Below are 20,766 nucleotides of genomic sequence, written 5' to 3'. Positions count from 1 at the left end.
GTGTCAAATCAGTAAGTTTCAAATATAGTAAGTTCATCTCCCTTCCTGAGGGGAGATGCACCAGTCTTGATCCTCCCCACAATGACAGGCTCAGTAGTGCCCCATGCTACCACATACTCTTCTAAAGTGTCTTTAAAGCTGACAGCTTTCCTTGTGGCAATTAAAAGTTCACAATCCCTGATCACACTCAGAGATACACGAAATAACATATATCTTTTTTCAGCAGCCCCTTATGAACAGTTATGGCTCATTAAGTCTTCTCTACAGTAAGCAATCAGTCCTTTCAGACTTTCCACTTAAGCCGTGGTTTGTAGATCTCTGCTCCTTTGCTTCGGTCTGATCTAATACTGGATTAATGCATCAGAACAGGTAAAAGTCTCTTTTTATTTAAACTACATTAAGAAAGTAAAGACTTAACAGGTTACATTTTTTTCACTGACAAATCCCCTCACCTGTGTCCAAACTGACAACTCATGAGCATTCCAAAGAAAAAGAAAAAAATTTTTTCAATGTCATACTTACATATTTTCCTCTCCAACAATGCAGATAGCAGAAAGTATTTTCACTGTTTCGGTCATCATGTGTGGTTGCTTTGGGTCAATTGCTCTTGATAACAGCAAGAGACTTCTTTCGTCTCCTAGAATCCTTTGCAATCCGTACTTAAAGAAACAAAAAGCTTACTGTGAAAAGACTGTATTTGCCTCGAATACTCATCATCATCTTTGGGCTTCAGATCCTTAGGAATCCTCACGCCCCCTCACCCCCATATGAAGTTTGGCAACACCATACTACAACCTTCTGGTATTACCACTTGGGGACACAAGTCAGTTTTCCCGATCTTACATTTGAGGCTTTCTCCTAAGAAAGAGAGTGAGTCAGCTCCTACGGAAGATACCACATCTTGTAAAATCATGTATCCACCAAAAAACAAATCATTTCTAATTTTCCATCTATATCTGAAACACCTTAACAGCATGAAAATTTCTGAATTCACTCACCTTAAATCCATACTATCATCCTCTGTTGGCTAAATATTTTACTTCCAAAAAGGCATAATATGTAACAAAACTAAGACAAAATGCATATTGAGACAGGTTTATTAACAAGACTCTCAACAAAAAATTATACTAAGTTTAAGACCTGCATCTCCAAAGAGTCAGCTGACACTGGATATAGAAGCTTTCCTTCCTTTTCTGAGATTCAACATGCTACACAGATCTTGAAGTCAACAAAAAACAATCATGCTAGAAGTATTTGAACTTTAAGCATCTCTTACTTTATTGTTCATAAATGCTCTGAGGCACTGGATAAGTTTATGTTGATTCTTCTTATCAATACTTTCTTGCCTTGAAAGGAAGGAGGAAAATAACATAAGTACAAACAATCTTCACAAGCTCCCCCACCCCTCCCTTCAGATGATCTGAGTCCTTACTGTTTCTTGTCCAGAAGCTTTTCCAATGCATCCAAGAGAAGTCCAAGACCTTCATGTCCAAAATTGTTAACCCAGCTGGAAAAAGGAAGAAAAATACTTTCAATTTCTTAATCAAACGTAAAACTTGCAAAGTTATGTCTCCAATACTGCTTGTACATCTCTTCATAGATGCCGCTTTAAGTCTCACTTTCCAGGAAAACCTGATCAACCATTAAGACAAATGCTTACTTCCACCAACTAGGAGCTGTTGAGCACCGCTGTGAAAGGCGAGAACATACTGCACACAGTTGCAAACGTTTCACTTACCAATTTCCAGTGTGCTGAGAACTACTTTCTCATGCCAACAAGCATTAGCATAATTACCCTGGTTCCAAAAAAAACCCCACAACTCTTTATTGCTTAGAAAAAAACAGCATGATGAAAACTGCAGCAGAAATTACTTACCTGACTGGATTGCTAGTTAGAGACACTCTCAAAGACTCTAGACAATTAAGAAGCTTTTCCTCTGAAATTCCAGATCGCAATTCATGAATATATTCTTGCGAGGACAGTGTGCATTCATGCTTGCTGTTTTTCAGTCCACCCTATCACAGAAGACAGAACACTGCTTGAAATCACTTTTTTCCCTGTAAACTATTAAAGACACCTGACTTTGATTTGTCCTAAGTGTTTAATACTTTAGGTTTTGCATCACAAGGATAAATATTTTTCTGGACTCTTCTTCACTTTGACTAAAATGCATGCACTCCATACTGGATACAAAAATTTAATTCCATCATTCAGTTGTATTAGCATGTTTAACTGCTACACGCTCTCATTTAACATCTGCTTCACAACACCGTGATTAGAAACAACCACAAACAGACACACACAAAAACCTCCACACTTGTTATTAAGCTTGTCTGATCATTCCCACTGTACCTGCCCTCCGTTTCAAAAAAGCTGTGCACTAACACTATGGACATATCCCGACTCTAAAATCAGTTCTCTCTTCTCCAAAGGAAAAGAAGAAGATAATCCACTGAAAATGACTTCCAGAAGGAGCTGGTATGCATCAACTGTTAAATCAGTATTTTTAAAATCATGCAACCGCATGGCTCGATGATTTCTTGCTGTACCATGATTTCATGTCTGGCCACTAACAGAGCTCTCTAGGGGATCTTGTTTGCTACAAAAGAATCATATGAAAGATTTCACAATGAGCTCATCTCCCTGCTGACATGCTACTACAGAAGAATAACTGCCTACAAGGTATATCACTGGTAAAATACCTGACAATCAGTTTTTGAAAGCTGTAGTAATCATAACCATATACAAAGCATTTTACCAGGGGGTGTAACTAAGTTTTTGTACAGCTTTGACAAGCTGCAGAAAAGCAGGCTTATCTCAGACGAGTGGTTATGATTAATACGCAGTTCCTAAAGCTCCTTAGCTCTAAATGGTCTGTTGAAGAGAACCTGACAAAGATGTCATGGGTGTGAACGCAATATGAAAAGTGCCTGACCTGGAATAGGATTTATGTGTATTTGGTTTTAATTGTATCAGGAACCTCTCCAACTACTGTTATCTTCTAATTGTCTCTTTTTCAAAAAGCTACACTTTTTCCAAAGTTTCTGGTTTCTTCTATTCAAATTCTTACCGTTCATTTTCCAAAACTGACACTAAGTATGGCTGATGACAAAATGACTTGTCTACATTTAACTCAACAATTTTGACCTATATGCTTTCCAGTATTAACACATATAACAGAACTATGTTAATGTTTACAATATACTTTCAGATTCTTTCTCCTCACATCAACAAAACAAAAATCTGACAGACTGTGAATGCATTAAGACAACAGTGTCCTCTGGACTATGACAAGATTGAAGATGTTTCTTGCTGATATGCGCAGCACCTTTAGCTGGACAACACACACCAGTTATACACCAAAGGACCGAGGCAAAGAGGAGTAAATAGGACATAAAAGAACTACAAGCTGTCACTATCAACCTCCTCAACAAAGAGATGCCCTTCCACCGAAGGAACCAGAAATAAATGGAAGGTATCTGTATAAGAGTAGGAACGGACTTTAAATCAGATAAGTATACTAGCACTACATATTAAAAAACATCATAGTTCAGAAAAATCATCACTCTGAAAGACCGTAAGGTAAAGAACCAGAAAACAGGAACAGCTTTACACCATTCATTTCATTGGATGGAAACTGAGAAAGAGCTTATGTGTACCTAATGTCCGCCATCTACACAAAACTAGGTAGAGTTTTTGTCACTCGAGACAACAGCCGTTCCCCAAACCCTAAGGTTAAAATAAGAGAACAGAAGCGCTGCTGTAAGCCACAAAATTCTATAGAGAGATGACCTAATGGCCACTTCAGTCAAATGCCATTACATGTTAAGCCAGACCCTGAAAAGCACTCCAGAAAGCAAAAGGTATTTCTTTTTCCATACAGATTATTTCCTGCAGTTAGCCCTTCCACTGTGGTCTGCTGCAGGCTCCAAAGGAGATTCCCATTCCAGTGAGGCGTTTAAGGTCTTTGCTATGTTTTCTTTCATATTTAAACCGAGGTGTGCTCTTGCTGCCTCCTCTTTCTACCTGTCCAGGACACTAGTGAGGCCCCTCTCCTCTGCCTAGTGTCTTGTTTTCAGAAGACCTATGACTCCCTCAAAACCAGTTAAAATAGGTTAAAAGTTAGAGGAACTGGCAGCATGATCGCCTTAGCCTCTTTACCGTGCCTTACAGGACAAGCATGCTTCACTGTTTCTATGACTCGGCACCTTTAACTGCAGAGCAAAAAGGAACTCTCTCATCTTCCTTTTTCCCCCCTCTTCAGAACAGATGACCACTAAAGATGGCTCAAAAATCCACTCTCAAAACCTTTCACCCAAATACTCCAGTTCAGCTACAGAATTCTCAGCTTAACAGGATTACTTTCTGTTATTTTCCGCAACCAACTTTTCAGTCTCCATCCACTCTTACCTCTAGCCATGCTAATCAGAATGCTACAAGCAGGTGTTATTTCTTTTATTTCCCTATTCAAAGAGAGTTTGATCGGAATAGTATTTTTAAGTAATGCTATGCCTTTACATTGATTAGATTTTAATATATACACTTCTCATTTACTTTGAAGTACAAGACCTCAGTGAAAGATATGCTTTATGTGAGAGCATCTAATAAAGACCAAGGCAAAAGCAAAGTGCAAAGGAACTCAGAGGGTTAGGTCCCACACCAGAACTTTCAGAGATTAAATCAATGCTTAAGAATGAAAATCTTATAAATTACTTTACGACCAGTCACCTTCACAGTATTACAATTAAGTCATAGAATTATTAATTCATGACAACTCAAATGAAAGCCTGGACCAAACATTTTAAAATCCCTCTCTGAGGAAGTTAGAAATGATGACGTTTTAATGAAAAACTAAGCTTAAAGGAACTCCTGGAAGTCTCACACAAAAACACAAGCATATAAAAGAAAACCTAGTTTTCTTTCCTACGAAGGTGGCAAATCTAATCAATTCAAATCTGTGCATAGGGTACATTTTAAGGTTTAAGGGACGACAGTGACATAGAGACAGGACAGACACTTTACAGTGCAGGGTATAATGAAAAATAAGCTCCATTTACTCTCTATGCAAGTTTGTTTTTTAATATTTAGAAAACTAGGCAACAATTAAAATATTAGAGAGATTTCTGTTTCAGTTTATCTTACTCTACTTGGAATCCAGGTGATTTCAAAATTGTTAGCTAGACTAAAAAATTCCTCACCCAGGACTTAGCACATGTCCAGCTTTATAGGCTACTAAGATGTGCCACCAGAGGCCTGTAAACACGCCTGAGAACCAACCTCTAACAAAATGGGAAACCAAAAGCATTTTGCCCTCTATAGGGAAATAAGGAGATATTCTATCGACTTGGTGGTAAAGGACTGCGGAGCACATCTGAACCAAATGGATGGGCTGTAACAGTTAAAATACAGGTCAGAAAAGCCTGCACAAACTGCTCCTCTCTGGGGCACCAGACAATTCAGACCTCATTAGGTCTCAAGCTAAAGCTGAGTTCAGCTGAAGAAGTCCTAAGTACATTGCTACCACGAGACAGTGGTTACTTCCGTGAGAATGTTGGCAGCCGGTACGTTGAATAGAAATCTCACAATATCATAGATGGTCACTTCTATCCAATTCACTATACCTGTTCTGTAATTTAGAAAATAAACCACTCTTCACACAGAAACAAGTAACTGGTACCACCAAAATTATTAATGAAGAGAAGTGATAACTTACACTTTCCCCCTCGCCAATGACTAACTGAAGAGTTTTTGCATACTCTTTATTAATGTAATTCAGTTTCTATGTCAAGCAAATAACCCACTATATTTTAATTAGAGTATAATAACAAAGTCAGATAAGACAAGTTTGGGGGGGGGGGGGTGTTGTTTGTCTTCAGGAAAGCAATAAAAGCATTTTCAATTATTTTTTTAAACCATATATACTCTAGTTGTTGCACATTGGACTTAGAAAAGCAGTATCCTTGTTCAGCCTATGAGGAAACACCCTATCAGCTCCTTAACTACAAACTGGAAGTCTATACAGTTCATACACACTTCACCCTGTAGATATTAGCCAAACACATTTCAACCTCTTCAGCTGCCCTTTCAATGCAATTATCACTGTCCATAAAAGCAAGGAAAGGTTACTTTGCAGGCAGTTAACACGAAAAGTGGGCACCAGTGCTTGAGACCCCAAGTAAAACTCAAAAGTTAAAGCTTTAAACTCCCCATTAACAGGCAAACCTCTTGCCTACAATTGTCACTACAACCCAACAGCACTAGCATCAACAGCCCAAAACTCTTCTCCTCCCTAACCACAGTAAATCTGTAAATCTTCAGGAAAATAACTACTCATATCAGTAGATGCAATCAACTTGCAAAGGACGAAACCTATAAAAACATAAACTGAGAAGCAGCACAACAAGAGGCATGCAGTCTTTCAGCAACAATATGCAGAAGTCATACTCCAAGAGCAGCATTTCTTATTTTACCACTTTGCAAGTTATCTGTACAGAAGCACGCTTTTAGTGCGTAACTACTCTTGCTCTCCATCACACTCCGAACTAAAAGGCACACTGAAGAAAACAGGTATTACAGAGTTCCTCCACTGCCCATTCTGCACATACCAGTTTCCCCTCATAAAACAATCTCTTCACAAAACAGCTGTTCAGGCTAATTCATATCATAAGGAAATCACTTGGCATCAGGAAGTCCTTAAAACTGGTTTTGATGCACTGAACTGAAGAACTAATAATTTCTCCCCTCAGAAATGTAATACCTTTAACTACCTTCACTGTGCTTATGTGTTTTCCTCCACCAGTGTTAAGAACCAGTACTCTATATAAAACTAAAAAACACTGGTGAATACAACAGAAAAGTCTGTTTAAAGGCCACTGAATATAACAAAGCCAGCAGCAACTTCTTTATCCCTACATGCTATATGCTTATATATTTAAGTGCATCTGAAGTAATCACTCAGCAGTTTTAAGTCACAGAATGTTCTCCATTATTTTTTCTACAAAATCTAAGTACTGATTATGACCTAAGTAGAAAACCTTCCAGTACCTGAAAAGTGTGTTTTGGCTGCAATAAAAAATAAACTCCATTCATAATTAAAAAGAACATCTTCGCTTTCAGCCATCGTTTAAAATGTATACATAATCATTCCCCCAAAAATCCTTTTTTCCAGGAAAGAAAAATTTGCTGAATTCAAGCCAACAAATTAAGTCCCAAATACTTGGTAAAAAAAAAAATTGCTAAATTCTATCATGATAACATAGAATGTAGCTGAGCACTTTATCAGAGAAAAGTTATGCTGAGTGATCTCATCTTATGCTTATTAATTGAGCTTCTGAATCCTTTATATTAATCTTACTCTCACACTGATGTATCCAGCAGCTGACACATCCCACAATAAACTATGAATACTAACAATTAGACCATTAAAAAAATCCATGTCTCAACAGAATGAAGCCAAATACCGTAAATTTAAATTTTCAAGCGATTGCCTTTAATAAAAAGCAAGACAAACCTAAATTATATTTGTTGCTCACAATGAACAGATTAGTTATCAGTGAGCTTGAAGTATCTGGAGATAGGTTCCTGAAAACTTAAGAACAGATCCCTCAAAAGTGTAATCAATTATTTTCTACTAGTAAGATAAACATGATTGAGGTAGTTGACAACTATTTTGTTAAAACAAGGCTTCAGTTATGCCCACTGAACTTTAAAATCCAAGATAAAAGTCCAAAATATTCCAGCCTAATCTCTCAAAAGGGAAGTGTATTCATAAGAAAAAACAAAACTATCACGTTCATACTCACCGGAACTTTACTTCCGACTATCTGCATGCAGTGGTCAGCCAAGAGAGGTTATTGTGTAAAAAAGATAATAATAATACATAAATAAACACGGCAACGTACTTAGTAGGATGTAGTATCACACAAATTTTTCAATATTTAATCATTAGTAGTACACTCTTTTATTACTTTATCAAACTGTTTAAGAGTTATAGCTTCTCAACAGGAAAATAGCAGTTCTACTGTACTGGAAATAATTTGAAATTTTTATGTTCTGCTGCTGAATCATCAGTATTGTACACATTTACAAAAAGTAACTAGATACCTAGCTTGACATCTACATCTTTCAAGATCCCGAGATATGCCTTTTTTGTTAAAATTATCAGGTCAGATATTTTTTATATGACACTGAGAAAACTACAGAAAAAAACTAATGACATACTGACTTCCTTGTCCATATAACAATTTCATTTGTTATGGAGCTTTGGATCTATTTACATGATGTCATCACTGAATTTAATTAAGTTTTCCTAATCAAAAACATAGCCTACAGTTATAAATCTAACTTGCATTTCAGAAAATCTCTTGTGGCATTTTTCCTCAACGGCTCAGTATGGATGCTTTTAATTACATGGATAATTAAACAGTGATTTTCAGAATGACATCTTCGCTTTTTTTACCATAGAACAGCATCTCTGCATATTCATGAGCAAGAAGTTGACTTGACACAGAAGAAACTTTGCAGAAAGGCAGCGCATCTCTGCCCTGTTCTATCAGTTGGCACAAACAGCCACGTTCCTGTGAACACCAGGACTCGGGACGACTGCTTAAATATTGTAGGCCTTTCCTTGTCAGCTATTTGCTGCAATCGGAGAGCAGCTAGTTTACTGAATAACCACTTTTATGTGATTAAGAGCCCGAGACAGTATGGTTTTGTTCCAAGATCTGAATTCATTTGTATCCATTCAGCCTCGACCTGCTTAATTTTCTATTCTTATCTCTTGCATTATTCTTTTAGGAAGTCTTTCAGAAGACAGAAGTCCCTGCACATCTTTCACAGCCACCTCTTTTCTTCCTGATGAAGCTTCCTCTAGAAGCACAAGATGGACTGACATCGCCAGACAATCTCTTTTTCTAATTTACTACCTTCTTCTCTCACCGCTGTTCAACTCATTCAGTGTGGCATGAGAAGTCACCAACTTCAGCCCCCAAAACAGAATTCTGGGCCTTCACTATTTCCTAAGTATAATTTCCATGGTCAACAATCTTTCTCTTCAAGTGAGTGGAGAAATCGGAAACACAGATAATCACTTCACTTGAAAGCATCCAGCTTATTAGCTTCTACACCTCCTCCATCCCCCAAGGAAAAAGGAAAGCTTTTTCTCATCCATTGAAAACCAAGTTTTCTTTCTCACTCAGAACTCTGAAGACAGTATGGTGTTTCAGAAAAGCATGGTCAAACATGCTGCAGATGGCACACAAGGCAGAGAAAACGAAGCACCAAATTTGAAAATAATTTGGTTAAGACAACATCAGCAAATGAGAGTGATATTTTCAAAGCAGTGGAGAGAGCTCAAAAGCCTAACTATAAACAAACATGAAATGAACTGCAAGAAAAGTCGCGTTAAGCGTGTTTTGTGAGCTCTAAGCAGAAGAAAAGGCCCAAGTATCTTCAGTATAAAAAAAGGAAGACAGATGAACAATTGTCTGTGACCAAAGAAAAAGTAGAAAATTTTAAGAAAGATCATTCTGAATGCAATCAGGATTTTTTTTGAAGACAAGTCTGAAGATGGTCTGAAGAAAAGGAAGTCTGACAATTCATGATACAGTAAAAATTGGTTAGGGCTTGAATTCAACGAAGCAGAAGAGCAGTTTAACCAAACAGAAGACAAAATCAACAGTGAAAAAAGAGGTTTTGCTTTATTGTAAGATCCCAATCAACATTTTACAGTTGAGCTCTAATTTTTTAAATCAGTTAAGATGCCAGCTATTTAATAGTTAAATTAGGGCAACACGCTACAGAAAGTTCATTTATATTTCTAAACAACCTTAAATTATTCCATTCAAGTGCTGCAATTCAATTGCAAGAAGGACTTACTGAAGCATACAAGTTTCAATACGAACCTTTTTTCCATTAGGAAAAACATTTTGTGTATGTATGAAACATCCATACTGGTGCTGACTCAAGTTCAAAGCACACATTCATGTATGAGGACATTTGGGGAATTTTTTTTTTTTTTTTTTAATTGTTAGTACATTTTGGCTAACATATCCCCAGTTCTGTTAAGTTTCCCATGCTGCAGCGCATATGGTGGCAGTAATGCAATCTGTTAAAGTTTTCAGCAGTTAGACATGCAATGGTAGTCATGCTTTTCTTACTCAGCTACAAAAATATGCTACTTCAGGTAGCTACATTTCAATATCAGTATATATAAAAGAGATCACCATAGTTACAACTACTTTTTGGAAAAGAATTGTAAATACTTCCATTATGAAAGTTTCTACTGCTTCAATATAACATTTTTGCTTACTAAGAAAAATTTAAGATTTAACACTGATCAAGTGAAGACAAAAAAATCCTTATAACACATAATCAATAGTTCCCAAAGCTAGTCTAGGCAAAGTATATTAACAGGAAATTTCATAATATTCAGTGCATAAGCTTGAATGATTTCTCCAATAACTTGTCTGTTTAGCTAGACCATGCTTTAAGGACAGGCTAAAGGGCTGTGGATTTTGCCAAGATGAACTCATGCAGGAACATCACTCCTTTCAGAAACATAAATCACCTTTTCCACATTATAATGTAACTTGTTCCTCACTTAAGTTTATAATGTTTAATGCAAAGCATTTGGATTTAATAATTGTGTATCATCATAACTTTAATTTTTTTAAACTCTGCAGAGCTGATTTTAATGGTTATAAGTAAGACAAGTCAACCTTACTGCTTGCAGTTCATGCTTATAGATTCGTTAGGCAGACATCAACATCATCTTCTTTCCCAGTTTATTTCACTAAGAAACAGATTATTACTTAAAGCTATCTGTATTTAGCACTCAGATTCAGGTCTGTAAAGCTGCTAGCAGTGCTGCCATTAGGCATTTGAACAATTATTCCACACAGTCTTCATTCCAGTAACCTTTTATTTCACGCCATAATTTAAGTGTGAAAAAAAATGAGATGCATCCTAATTTCCAAATAATATCACATGCATTACCTAATTTTAGTGAAGAACTACACTGATAGCAAATTTTATCACTTGAAGCATACCACTGCCCCTTGAATACATAAAGCTACCAGCCCACATCCCCACTTCTCCCCAGTACTGCACTACATTCAGTTCCTCAAAATTCACCACTAGCTTCTTTAAAATTCCTTATACAACAAATACTCGCACAAACCAGGACAAAACCTATTTCTAAGGAAATCACAACATATACGCATATACAAATATATATCTGTTTCATCCAACATTCATGAATTTTTGTGGCATATTCTCCTTTTATGTGTTAATAACTATATTTGCCATAGTCAAATTTTAACACACAAAAAGCATTACTGTTGTATTTCACAACTAATCAGTATTAACAGTCCCACTACTATTAGTCCCACTGTAGAAAATAAATTGCAGCTCTTCACTATTTGAAATCGTACTTCTCTACCCTAACAAATGTTAGGGCATCCAGTCATTCTCTTATACTTCTGGCACCCGGAATGAGACAGACTTCAAAAATTCTGCACAAGGGATCCATCTGCTAAGGGTTAATCAATCAACGTAAGTACAGAGAATTATCAACATGAATGAAAGGTCTGAATGCTTTTTTTTCCCCACTCAAAATATAATCTGAAACTCATTTTAAGACCATCTTTTCATGAACAGAACCATTTTGTTTACCTTAACAACATTTCTTAGCAGAATATTTAACACAGTCTTCAAGCCAGTACAGTACTCAACATATTCAAATTAAGCTAAAATACCGACTTGACTTCAATTTTAAATACTTTCAATATTTTCATTCCCTGTTTCTAACACTGCAAATTGTACACCTAACACATATGCCATTACTGAAACCATAAAATCACACTATACCTTCCAAAAACTTTTGGTACCAAAAATTCCTAAGATGAATTCCACAGAAATATGCTCAGGTTCCACCCATTACTCTACATCACTAGATTTGCAGCTTCTGGTGGTTTGTAAGAAAGCATCAAGTTTTTGCATTGCCCAACAACCGAAATACAAACCAACCCTTCAGCAGCAGCTGCAAGCATTTAAAAGTATATTAGTAAGTATAGATCTATTACTCTTTTACTACCACTTTTAGAAGATAAATCCAGACAAAAGAATTGAAATTTTCAGGCTTGAAAAGTGTAACACAAAGCTAAGCTTCTTACTTTCATCCGTCTTGGAGAGGTGACTACTTACAGATTTGGCAGTTGCAGAAATGTATTGGACAACCATCTCGCGTTTTGTGGTGAAGTCTTTATCTCTTAAAGGAGCTTTACGTTCTTCATTCAGATTCATGTCTTCCTGTAAAGAAACAGACCACACAACATCAAGATTCTATTTCACACTTTTCGTTTGTCTTTGTTATTTCTATGCTCCTTTCCTTAAACAAACAGCTCATTTTTAAACAAACAGAGCTACACGATTATCTCATTTAATTCTGTCACTTCAAGCATTCGCTGTTTACAAGACTTAGCCAAAATTATAATTACATCAAGGGTAGTTACCATCAGTGAAATCTGGCTCAAGAAATAAAACTAGAGGACAACACCAAAAATTCTACACATCAAGTTGATCACATAAGTGTTAACTCTTGTGCAGTTCCTGTGTTTTTTTATAAAACCTATCACAACAGACACCATTCCTGCACTATCTAATGAGATGGCTGTTATTACATAGTTTATTAGTTTATTAGCTTGTGGCAGGAGTAGATGCAAATGCATTGCAACTGATGTATTTAAGACAAACCTAAAAATCCAAATATTCTACTAGATTAAAGATTTTCAATTTAATAACTGATGAAATACAATATGAAGTTGGTACCACTCATGACTAGTCTTGCCATTAACAGTCAAAGTAACTTCAGATTAGCAGCTAAGACCAGTAAATGCTACTGTAATAACGTACTAGCTAACAGCTTTTCAAATTAGTCTATGGAAGATAGACCTAATGTCTGCTTCAATTCACATTAATTGGAAAAGTTAAAAATTAATCCCTTCATCTAACAAGCAAATCACGCAAGTGTTATCCAGTCTTTCAAAAGAGATTCACAACCTCAGCAAACAGACAGGAGCTACACAATGGAACAAGACAGTTCTTAGGCCATACTGACTGTGTGGCAGTTTACAACAATTTTAAAGAACGATACAGAAGACAGTATTTCTGACCATACCCAAAAGACTACATTTCCTGATACTTCACATATCGACACCAATGTTCACCGCAGAACTAATACATACCTACTTCAAAAGTTTATTTCTGTATTACTAATAGAAAAGCTTACTTGTCAGCAGAATCACAAACCTTGACAAGCAATCCTAAAACAAAAAATTTCAAGACCATAAAAAGATTCAGCTTTCTACACATTTGGATTTTATTAACGGAAATTACTATTTTCCAGAGGTATTTACTTAAGTTCATTAAAAACTATCCTTCAACAACAGTATCTAACTACTCCATTAAGGTCTATAGAGGTTATCTTAATGAAGCAATCAACAGCTTAAGAATTTCATGTTTAGCTTTTTCCTTTTGTTTTCTCTGAAGAAGTAGACCAAGTAATTTAAACATATATAATACTAGCATTGTATGAGTTGCTCAGTTGTTCATGTGCCAATTCAGCCAGGCCTATCAGGCCTGTGCTATGCTATGCCCTCCCAAGTAGTTAATACTTACAAAATGACATCGTTTGAGAATCACTAGTACATAATAAACGCCAACAAGAAAATAAAGTAAAATCTCATAAAAGAATGTAGCACAACATCTTACCATCATTTTTTCAAAGAGATCCATAACTTCTTTTTCTGATAAGTTCATGCAACGCTCATCAACAAGTGCCTGGGCAAGCGGGATTTCACTTATAGAAGGTTGAGAGTCAATTGGATGCTGAATGAGAGGTTTCTCCTTTTTCACTGCTGATTTTCTGAAGCTTGTTATTCTGTCACGCTGCAAAGACATCCATCAAAAAATAAGCAGAAACAGAAATATAGGAAAGCAGCCAATTACATGGCAGTAATACACACATTTTTAGTTAATCCAAGCAGCAGAGTTAAAACTCAAACTGAACTGTAAGTAAAAATACTCTAACACTTAGAGATTACTTTTCACAGAAACACAGCAACATGTAAGGTAAATTCATGACAGGTCACATGAAAAAGGGTTGTAAATATTTCTCACAGTTTCAAAAGTATACCATCTATGTTAAACTCTAAGCATTTCAAATTCTTGACTTCATCTTCTCACATTACTCCCTAATTATCCTGATAGTGAATAAATATGGTACCACAAAGGTTATGTCCAAGCGTTCCTTCACCTGAAGAGCTATAAGTCTTTGGAGGACAACTGAAAAAGCCAGCGTTGGGAAGGAGGTACTCACAAGTTCATCAGGCTTATAAAAAAATCCTGCTAAAGTAAAATAAAGTTTGTAGAGGAATTAATGCTCCAAGTATAGTTTACAATTCCTTGAAGTGTTTTTGAGTACGGACTCCTGAAATTAGTGCATAATTTTAAAAAGCCAGGTAACGGATTACTTGCATAGAAGCAGCCATCCACAGTTAAAAAAAACACATAACAGACATTAGTGAAAGCATATCATACCGTCTGCAATGACATTTCACTGGTTAAGGTTGACTTATTTTACGCCTTATACCAAACCTCCAGCCTTTTTTTTAAAGCATGCTTACTCAGTTAATTTGTTAATACTGGAAACAACCAAAAAGAGCACCTTCCTTATAAGGCCATTTATTACTGTATTATTAATATGTAACTATACAGAACAGAGTCAGAACTTTTTTTTTATTTACTAATACTGTCTTTAACTATGTATATGTATGTTTGTTCATTTTGAGAACTTTACATCTATAGCGATTTTTCTAAATTAACCGTTTGCATCAACAAACGCTAATTTATTTCAGTCACTGAACAGCCTTATGAAGATGTGCTTTCATCTAACAGCAGCTTACATAGGGTTACCAGAATCATTCATAGCAGTTATTGCAATCTATGAACTCATAAACCGAAAGAATATTTTCTGTAATTCAACAACCTCTGTGAGGTGTTAAAAGTTTAATGGCATATTTCATCTGTAGAAAATCTGGATTCATTTCAGATTAGTCCACTAAAGAGTGGAGAAATTTGACCAAATGCTATAGAATATGGGGAAGAAAGGTTCTCTCTTTTTATTATTGTTGTTTTGATTCCTTTTTTGTTTGTTTGTTTTGCTGTCAGGTTTATTTTTTTTTGTTGGTTTTTGAGATCCTACAAGTCTGCCTTAAATTTTTGAAGGGAATGTATCCCTAGATAAGCCGCATGCCCTTTGAAATTCTTTGGAGCTTTTTGTTTGCTTGTTTGAGGGGAAGGGGGTTGGGTCTGGGTTTCCTTCTTCCTTAAAAGTCTTACACTTGTGGACAGAAACACATTACCTATAAGGATACTGTTAATGTCTTTAACAAGGCAACAATTTTACTTTAATCCCATTTTTCCTTTATTAGATTAGTTTACCTTTCATTTTTTGGAAGCAAAATTAGGGCATAGCCTATTATAAAGGCCAAAGATATGACGTAATGCCTGAAAGGCAGTATCCAAAATCAGCCAATATACATCAAATGCAGTTTTACTGTTCACTTACATTAAAACACCCATTCAGTCACCAAACAAAGAAGCCATTTAAGATCAATTTCACCACATTGCAATCTGTTTCAAGTAGACCTTATTAACAACAAATTTGTTTAATCAGATTGCAATGGTGAGATCACTTTCAAGCCATAAATGAATCTTCTACATGATTACTGGGTACAATTTCTTCCCTTCAGACATGTAAGTGATGATTAACTAAGTGGCCAGTGTGGCTTAACTATTATATATAGAAGATAAAAGTTTATAATTTTACTGAAATTAATTTTGGTATAAATTGCTGTAAAAATACTTTGCAACAGGTTTCAAAGTATTCAGAATTAGAAAGCTGGTGCTACTGAATACAAACTTGTGGTTTGACATAGAGTACACATTTATTACCAAAAATGGTTCCACTTCAATCATGTGGCAACTACCTTTAAATTTTCTGAAGTCTAATGCTTAATATCCTTATAAGAACATATTATATTGTCCACAACATTTGCAGTAAAATAGCATGCAGCGTGTAGTTACCATTGCAAATTAAGACGTTACAAAGACCTTACCACATCATCTGCCAAAGTTTTTATTTGAATATTCTATTAAAAAAAAAAAACACACACACAAATCAAAGAAAAAAAGACAGTGTTACCTACTGTTTCAGAACAAATAAGTCTCTATTTCCTTTATTCTAACATTAAAAAGCACTTGAAATATCAGTAAGTATTCTGACAAAACTGTAGCTAAATGAGCATGGAATCTACTGCATTTTATACGAAAAAGCAGGCTTGCATCCCATTTCACCTTGTCTTTTGACTATTTAACTCATGAACCTGAAATCCGTATAGCTCTTGGTCCCCCACTATTTCACAAAAATGCAGTAAGATCTCTTGGAAAGCTTACCAAAACAAACATGGACTACTGGACTTCAAACCAAGTCAGCAGACAGCTGTATGACATTCTCAATTTCGACAGAGTTTTTGAGACTCAGTGTTGAGGAGAATTTCCTGTGCCCTGGTTTCCTGAGCCTTCTGCCAATTTCTTCTCAACATCGAGCAATGTAAATTGGTAGATGAACTGGTTAAAGCCAGTGTACTGATGATGCACAAACCAGTTGCTATTACCTCTCCCTCCCTGGTACCTTCTCACTTATTCCTTAACAGCAGTAAAATCCTGCTGCCAAATATCACCAAGATGACATATTTATTCACAGCCAAGACACCAATCTGTACCATATACCAATATCAACAATCATTTCAAGGAAAAATTCTGCTAATAAACATTGCTCCATTTACACCAAGGAGTTCTGAATAGGTAATTAAGATCTAGGACTTTTGTGGGAGGAGGAGGAGGAATTCAAGACAAAAAGAATAGCTATATATGAAAAAGTGGGGTAGTTCATCCATACTGACGCAGCCCTACAAGTCACACTGGTTAGGAAAAAGTGACCCTATTTTCTTGGACAGCACGGCTGCAGATTCCTTGGTTATGCTCTCACCAGCTGAAATGACTGAGGTGCTTCTACTCAATATCCCACACCACTGCGTGTTGTTAACACAGGGGATGAGTTCAGTGTTACTGGAAATGAACCTATAACTGTTCAACATACACCACACAACACTTTACTTCCTCTTGGTGGAAGATATTAATAATCCATGCTCCTTCTAATTCTACTTTCTGTCTCTTTGTTGCAGTTGTCAATATTGTATTCGTGAAATAAAGAAATTTGCAAGACTGTACCAATAGCAGAGGAGGCATCAAGGTGGGAAGGAGGGACAAGGTGTTCATAGGTTAGAAGTAAACATTCCGAGGTATCCAGGACATTGTGGTGGACCAGACCTGGCTGGCAGGTCAGTCCTCACCCAGCCACTTGCTCATTCCCTTGCAGCAGGATCAGGGAAAGAATTGGAAGTGCAAAAGCAAAAAAAATTCATGGGTTGAGATGAAGACAGTTTAACAAGCAAAAGGGAAAAGGAAAAAAAAAAAAAACACCCCACACAGAAAGAAAACAGAAAGACAGAGAAACAAACAGTGCAAAAGCCATCACTCGCCACAAGCAGACCAATACCTCCCCAGCCTCTGACCAACTGCTACTTTGTCAAAAACCCCTCCTCCCCGCCCTGCAGCCCCTGGTTTCATTGCTGAGCAGGACATTATGGTATGGAATATCTCTCTGGCCAGTTCGGCCCAGCTGTTCTGGCTGTGTCCCCTCCCAACCTCCAGCTGACCCCATCGTGCTCCTGAGGTAGGGGGCACAGCAGGAAACAGAAGGCCTTGACACTGGGTAAGCGCTGTTCAGCAAAAGTTAAAACATTGGTGTTCCATCAACACTGTTTTAGTCGCAAATCTAGAACACAGCACCACATAGGCTGCTATGAAGAAAATTAACTGCATCTCAACCTGACCCAGTACAGACAGCTAGGATAAAACCTTTTTCTCTTGCTACTCCAGATGTTGACACCAACCTTTCACCTTCTTAATTGCCGTGTGTCAAACCTCTTCCTTACAGCTACACTTCTCCTGTATTTTTGTTATCTGCACTTAGTATGGAGTTCAAAGAGGAAGTAATAACCTAATCTTGAAATCAAAATTAAGATGTCTTTACTCTGGAAAACAGACCTTTTATTTTTAATGGGGATTACTGAGCAAGAAGTTCAAAAGAAGTAAAGCCTAACCATGACTTCAACCAAGTGACAGCCATGTAAGCAAGAAGTTCTAAAGCTCTGTATCTGTTTTAGCAGTCACTTGTACTAGAAATATTTCTCTTTTTTCTCCCCCTTCTCATTTAAGCACTGTCAATCTCTCCCAAAACCTGGAACAGGATAATCTATTCCATCTCTACATTTATATTGCATTTGTCACTCAAGCTCCTCTGGGCAAAATACAGAATACTGAAGCGAGATACCACACAGCATTTTTTCAGACATCTCCAGCTCACTTCCCAGATCTCCTTATGGTGCCTAAGCTACACTGCTGCCAGTAGCTACTCAAGATAAGCAATGCATTTAACAGGTAGAAGAGAAACTGCAAGTAGCTGGAGGCAAAGGCAAGGCAGTTATGTACCTGCAGATTCTCACTGACACACAATTTTGACAGTCTCTTACACTAACAAAGCAATCACGCTTGCAGCCTGATTTAAGAACATAACATAAACCAAAAGTAGTTTACCTCCTCAGGAGAAAGTTAAAGATATAACAGTTTCTGTAGTCAGTCCTCTACCATTATTCTTTCAGCCATCTCCAAGACAGCCAGAGCATCGCCAGATCAAAAGAAATCAATGCTTTCCTAGCCTGTTAAAGACACTAACCCCGATTTAGAAGCAACCTAAAGGCAAAGGTTTTGCCAAAATCTGTATGACAAAACATTTTCAGACAAGAGGTATCAAATTTTTATATTTAAACACACACACAACTTAAGACAGCAGCATGATCATCTCTCTCCTAGGTTTTAGTATCAACACAAACCACGAAACTTCATCAAATCCTATCTCAAAAAACTATTTGCTACTGATTTACTTAGTTCTTCACTGCTAAGACTGAAGTGACAGAGCTGCTCTCTTCCAAAGTCTTTCAATCCATCAATAGCTGAAAGTTTTAGCTTACTGTATTCACACAAGTACTGACAGATCAAGACAATAAGGCACACAAAAACCATAGCATATACTAATGTAACTGCATCACACTATTCTTTTATCTGAAAAGGTCAGTCTTAGCCAAGTTAATATCCAGAGTAAACAAAATCTTGCACATAAAAACAGCAGACTTCCACCATAATTCACTACACATCTGGGTATAAAAATCACTATTTCCTCATCCAAGCTCTGTTCAGGATACTGCAGTAACAATGTCAACATTCAAAGAATTAAACAACTTGAGATGACTGCACTAATTTTTTAATGCAAAACTCACAGCAAGTCTACTTTCTTTGAATTTTTTTCCTAACTTATTCATTAATAAAACCTTCCAGATCACTTGAGCTGGCCATGAGTTGTAAATTAAGGTTCATTTACATGGGTTGATTGATCTTTCCACTATATTTAAGTCTCACTTAGCACGTTCTTAGTTATTAGATTCAAGACTCTCACTTCCACCACAGAAATAAAATCAAAAGCAACTCACAGTTTACCACATGTATAATGAAAGAGTGACTAGCTGGGTAACTTCTAAACTTAACAGCAATTTTCACTCCACTGCACACTGCTCAGGCAAATTGTGATGCACTGCGACACCCGCTTTGCACACAGGCTACAACTTCAGGTAACAGCTCCCTCCAACTGCTACTACCGATCCTAATTTTCTAAGGGTAACAAACAGAAACTTGACGTTTTCTTAACTTTCTTGTTTTTAAACTAAGATGATACGACTGTTTTATAAAATTTACCTAGACTTCAACACCTGCAAAAGACATGGTAAAACTTCACTCAAGGATAAGTGTTTTTTAACTGGTTGCAAATAAATTTGCATACAACCAGGAAGGGAATAACTTCACATGAGTACCTGAACCAAGGGATTTTAAAAGGACAAAACCCAAAACTGGTTAATATTTAAGTACAAGAAGTTGTGTGCAATTTGAGTCTAGGTCTTACAGCCACAAAATAGAATTCACTCCTACAACATCTGTTCCTCAGTACAGAGCATGAGTAACTTTCTCAGACAAATGCAACCATCTGCTAATATATTCAATTTTGTAGTTGTAAAAACATACATAGGAAATTGTGAAAAGATACCTGATTCACATTAGCTGATGTGCAGAAATTAGAACTACACACTCATTTAGGACTTTCAAGATCTTTACCCATGACAAAGCATACCTGGCATTACTAATAAAATTAGTAACAATATAATTCACAAAATGTTTACTTTACAGTAATTTTTTGGACACTTAAGGAGCATTCACCATGCTTTCAAGAAGCAGCTGAAATTACTGTAATCCATCAGGTGTATCGAAGATAGTCAAAGTTAGCAACACTAATGATTTTGTTACTGTTGTTGCACACTTGCATTTGACACCACATGGAAACTTCTTGTTTGCTTAGCAGCTGTTGACTTCACAAATTCCTTAAATAAGTATTATTTAAATTACTAAACTAAGGCTTAACCTACAACCTGAACATGAGGGTAAACATTCCCTGGGGCACTACAAAGGGAGATCAA

General features: G+C 36.5%; 1 protein-coding gene across 4 annotated transcripts in view; it reads right to left on the bottom strand.

Moving 5' to 3' along the window:
* Nucleotides 1-20,766, bottom strand: part of DIAPH2 (diaphanous related formin 2) — a 245,851-nt gene that overhangs the window by 210,681 nt on the left and 14,404 nt on the right. The window contains exons 2-9 of one of the 4 annotated variants that reach the window (XM_075435212.1): nt 16,180-16,212; nt 13,772-13,948; nt 12,206-12,310; nt 7,804-7,824; nt 1,877-2,016; nt 1,433-1,507; nt 1,277-1,346; nt 523-659 (exon numbers count right to left, since the gene is read on the bottom strand). In XM_075435212.1, the coding sequence (XP_075291327.1) occupies nt 523-659; nt 1,277-1,346; nt 1,433-1,507; nt 1,877-2,016; nt 7,804-7,824; nt 12,206-12,310; nt 13,772-13,948; nt 16,180-16,212 (758 nt within the window). Of the gene's footprint in view, nt 1-522; nt 660-1,276; nt 1,347-1,432; nt 1,508-1,876; nt 2,017-7,803; nt 7,825-12,205; nt 12,311-13,771; nt 13,949-16,147; nt 16,213-20,766 lie in introns of those variants that run through there. The other 3 variants (XM_075435215.1, XM_075435213.1, XM_075435214.1) reach the window with 3 other exon arrangements.

The sequence above is a fragment of the Opisthocomus hoazin genome, chromosome 14, assembly GCF_030867145.1.
Source record: "Opisthocomus hoazin isolate bOpiHoa1 chromosome 14, bOpiHoa1.hap1, whole genome shotgun sequence".
NCBI lineage: Eukaryota > Metazoa > Chordata > Aves > Opisthocomiformes > Opisthocomidae > Opisthocomus > Opisthocomus hoazin.
Note: the sequence above shows the minus strand (reverse complement) of the source record. Positions and strands in the feature narration are given on the sequence as shown.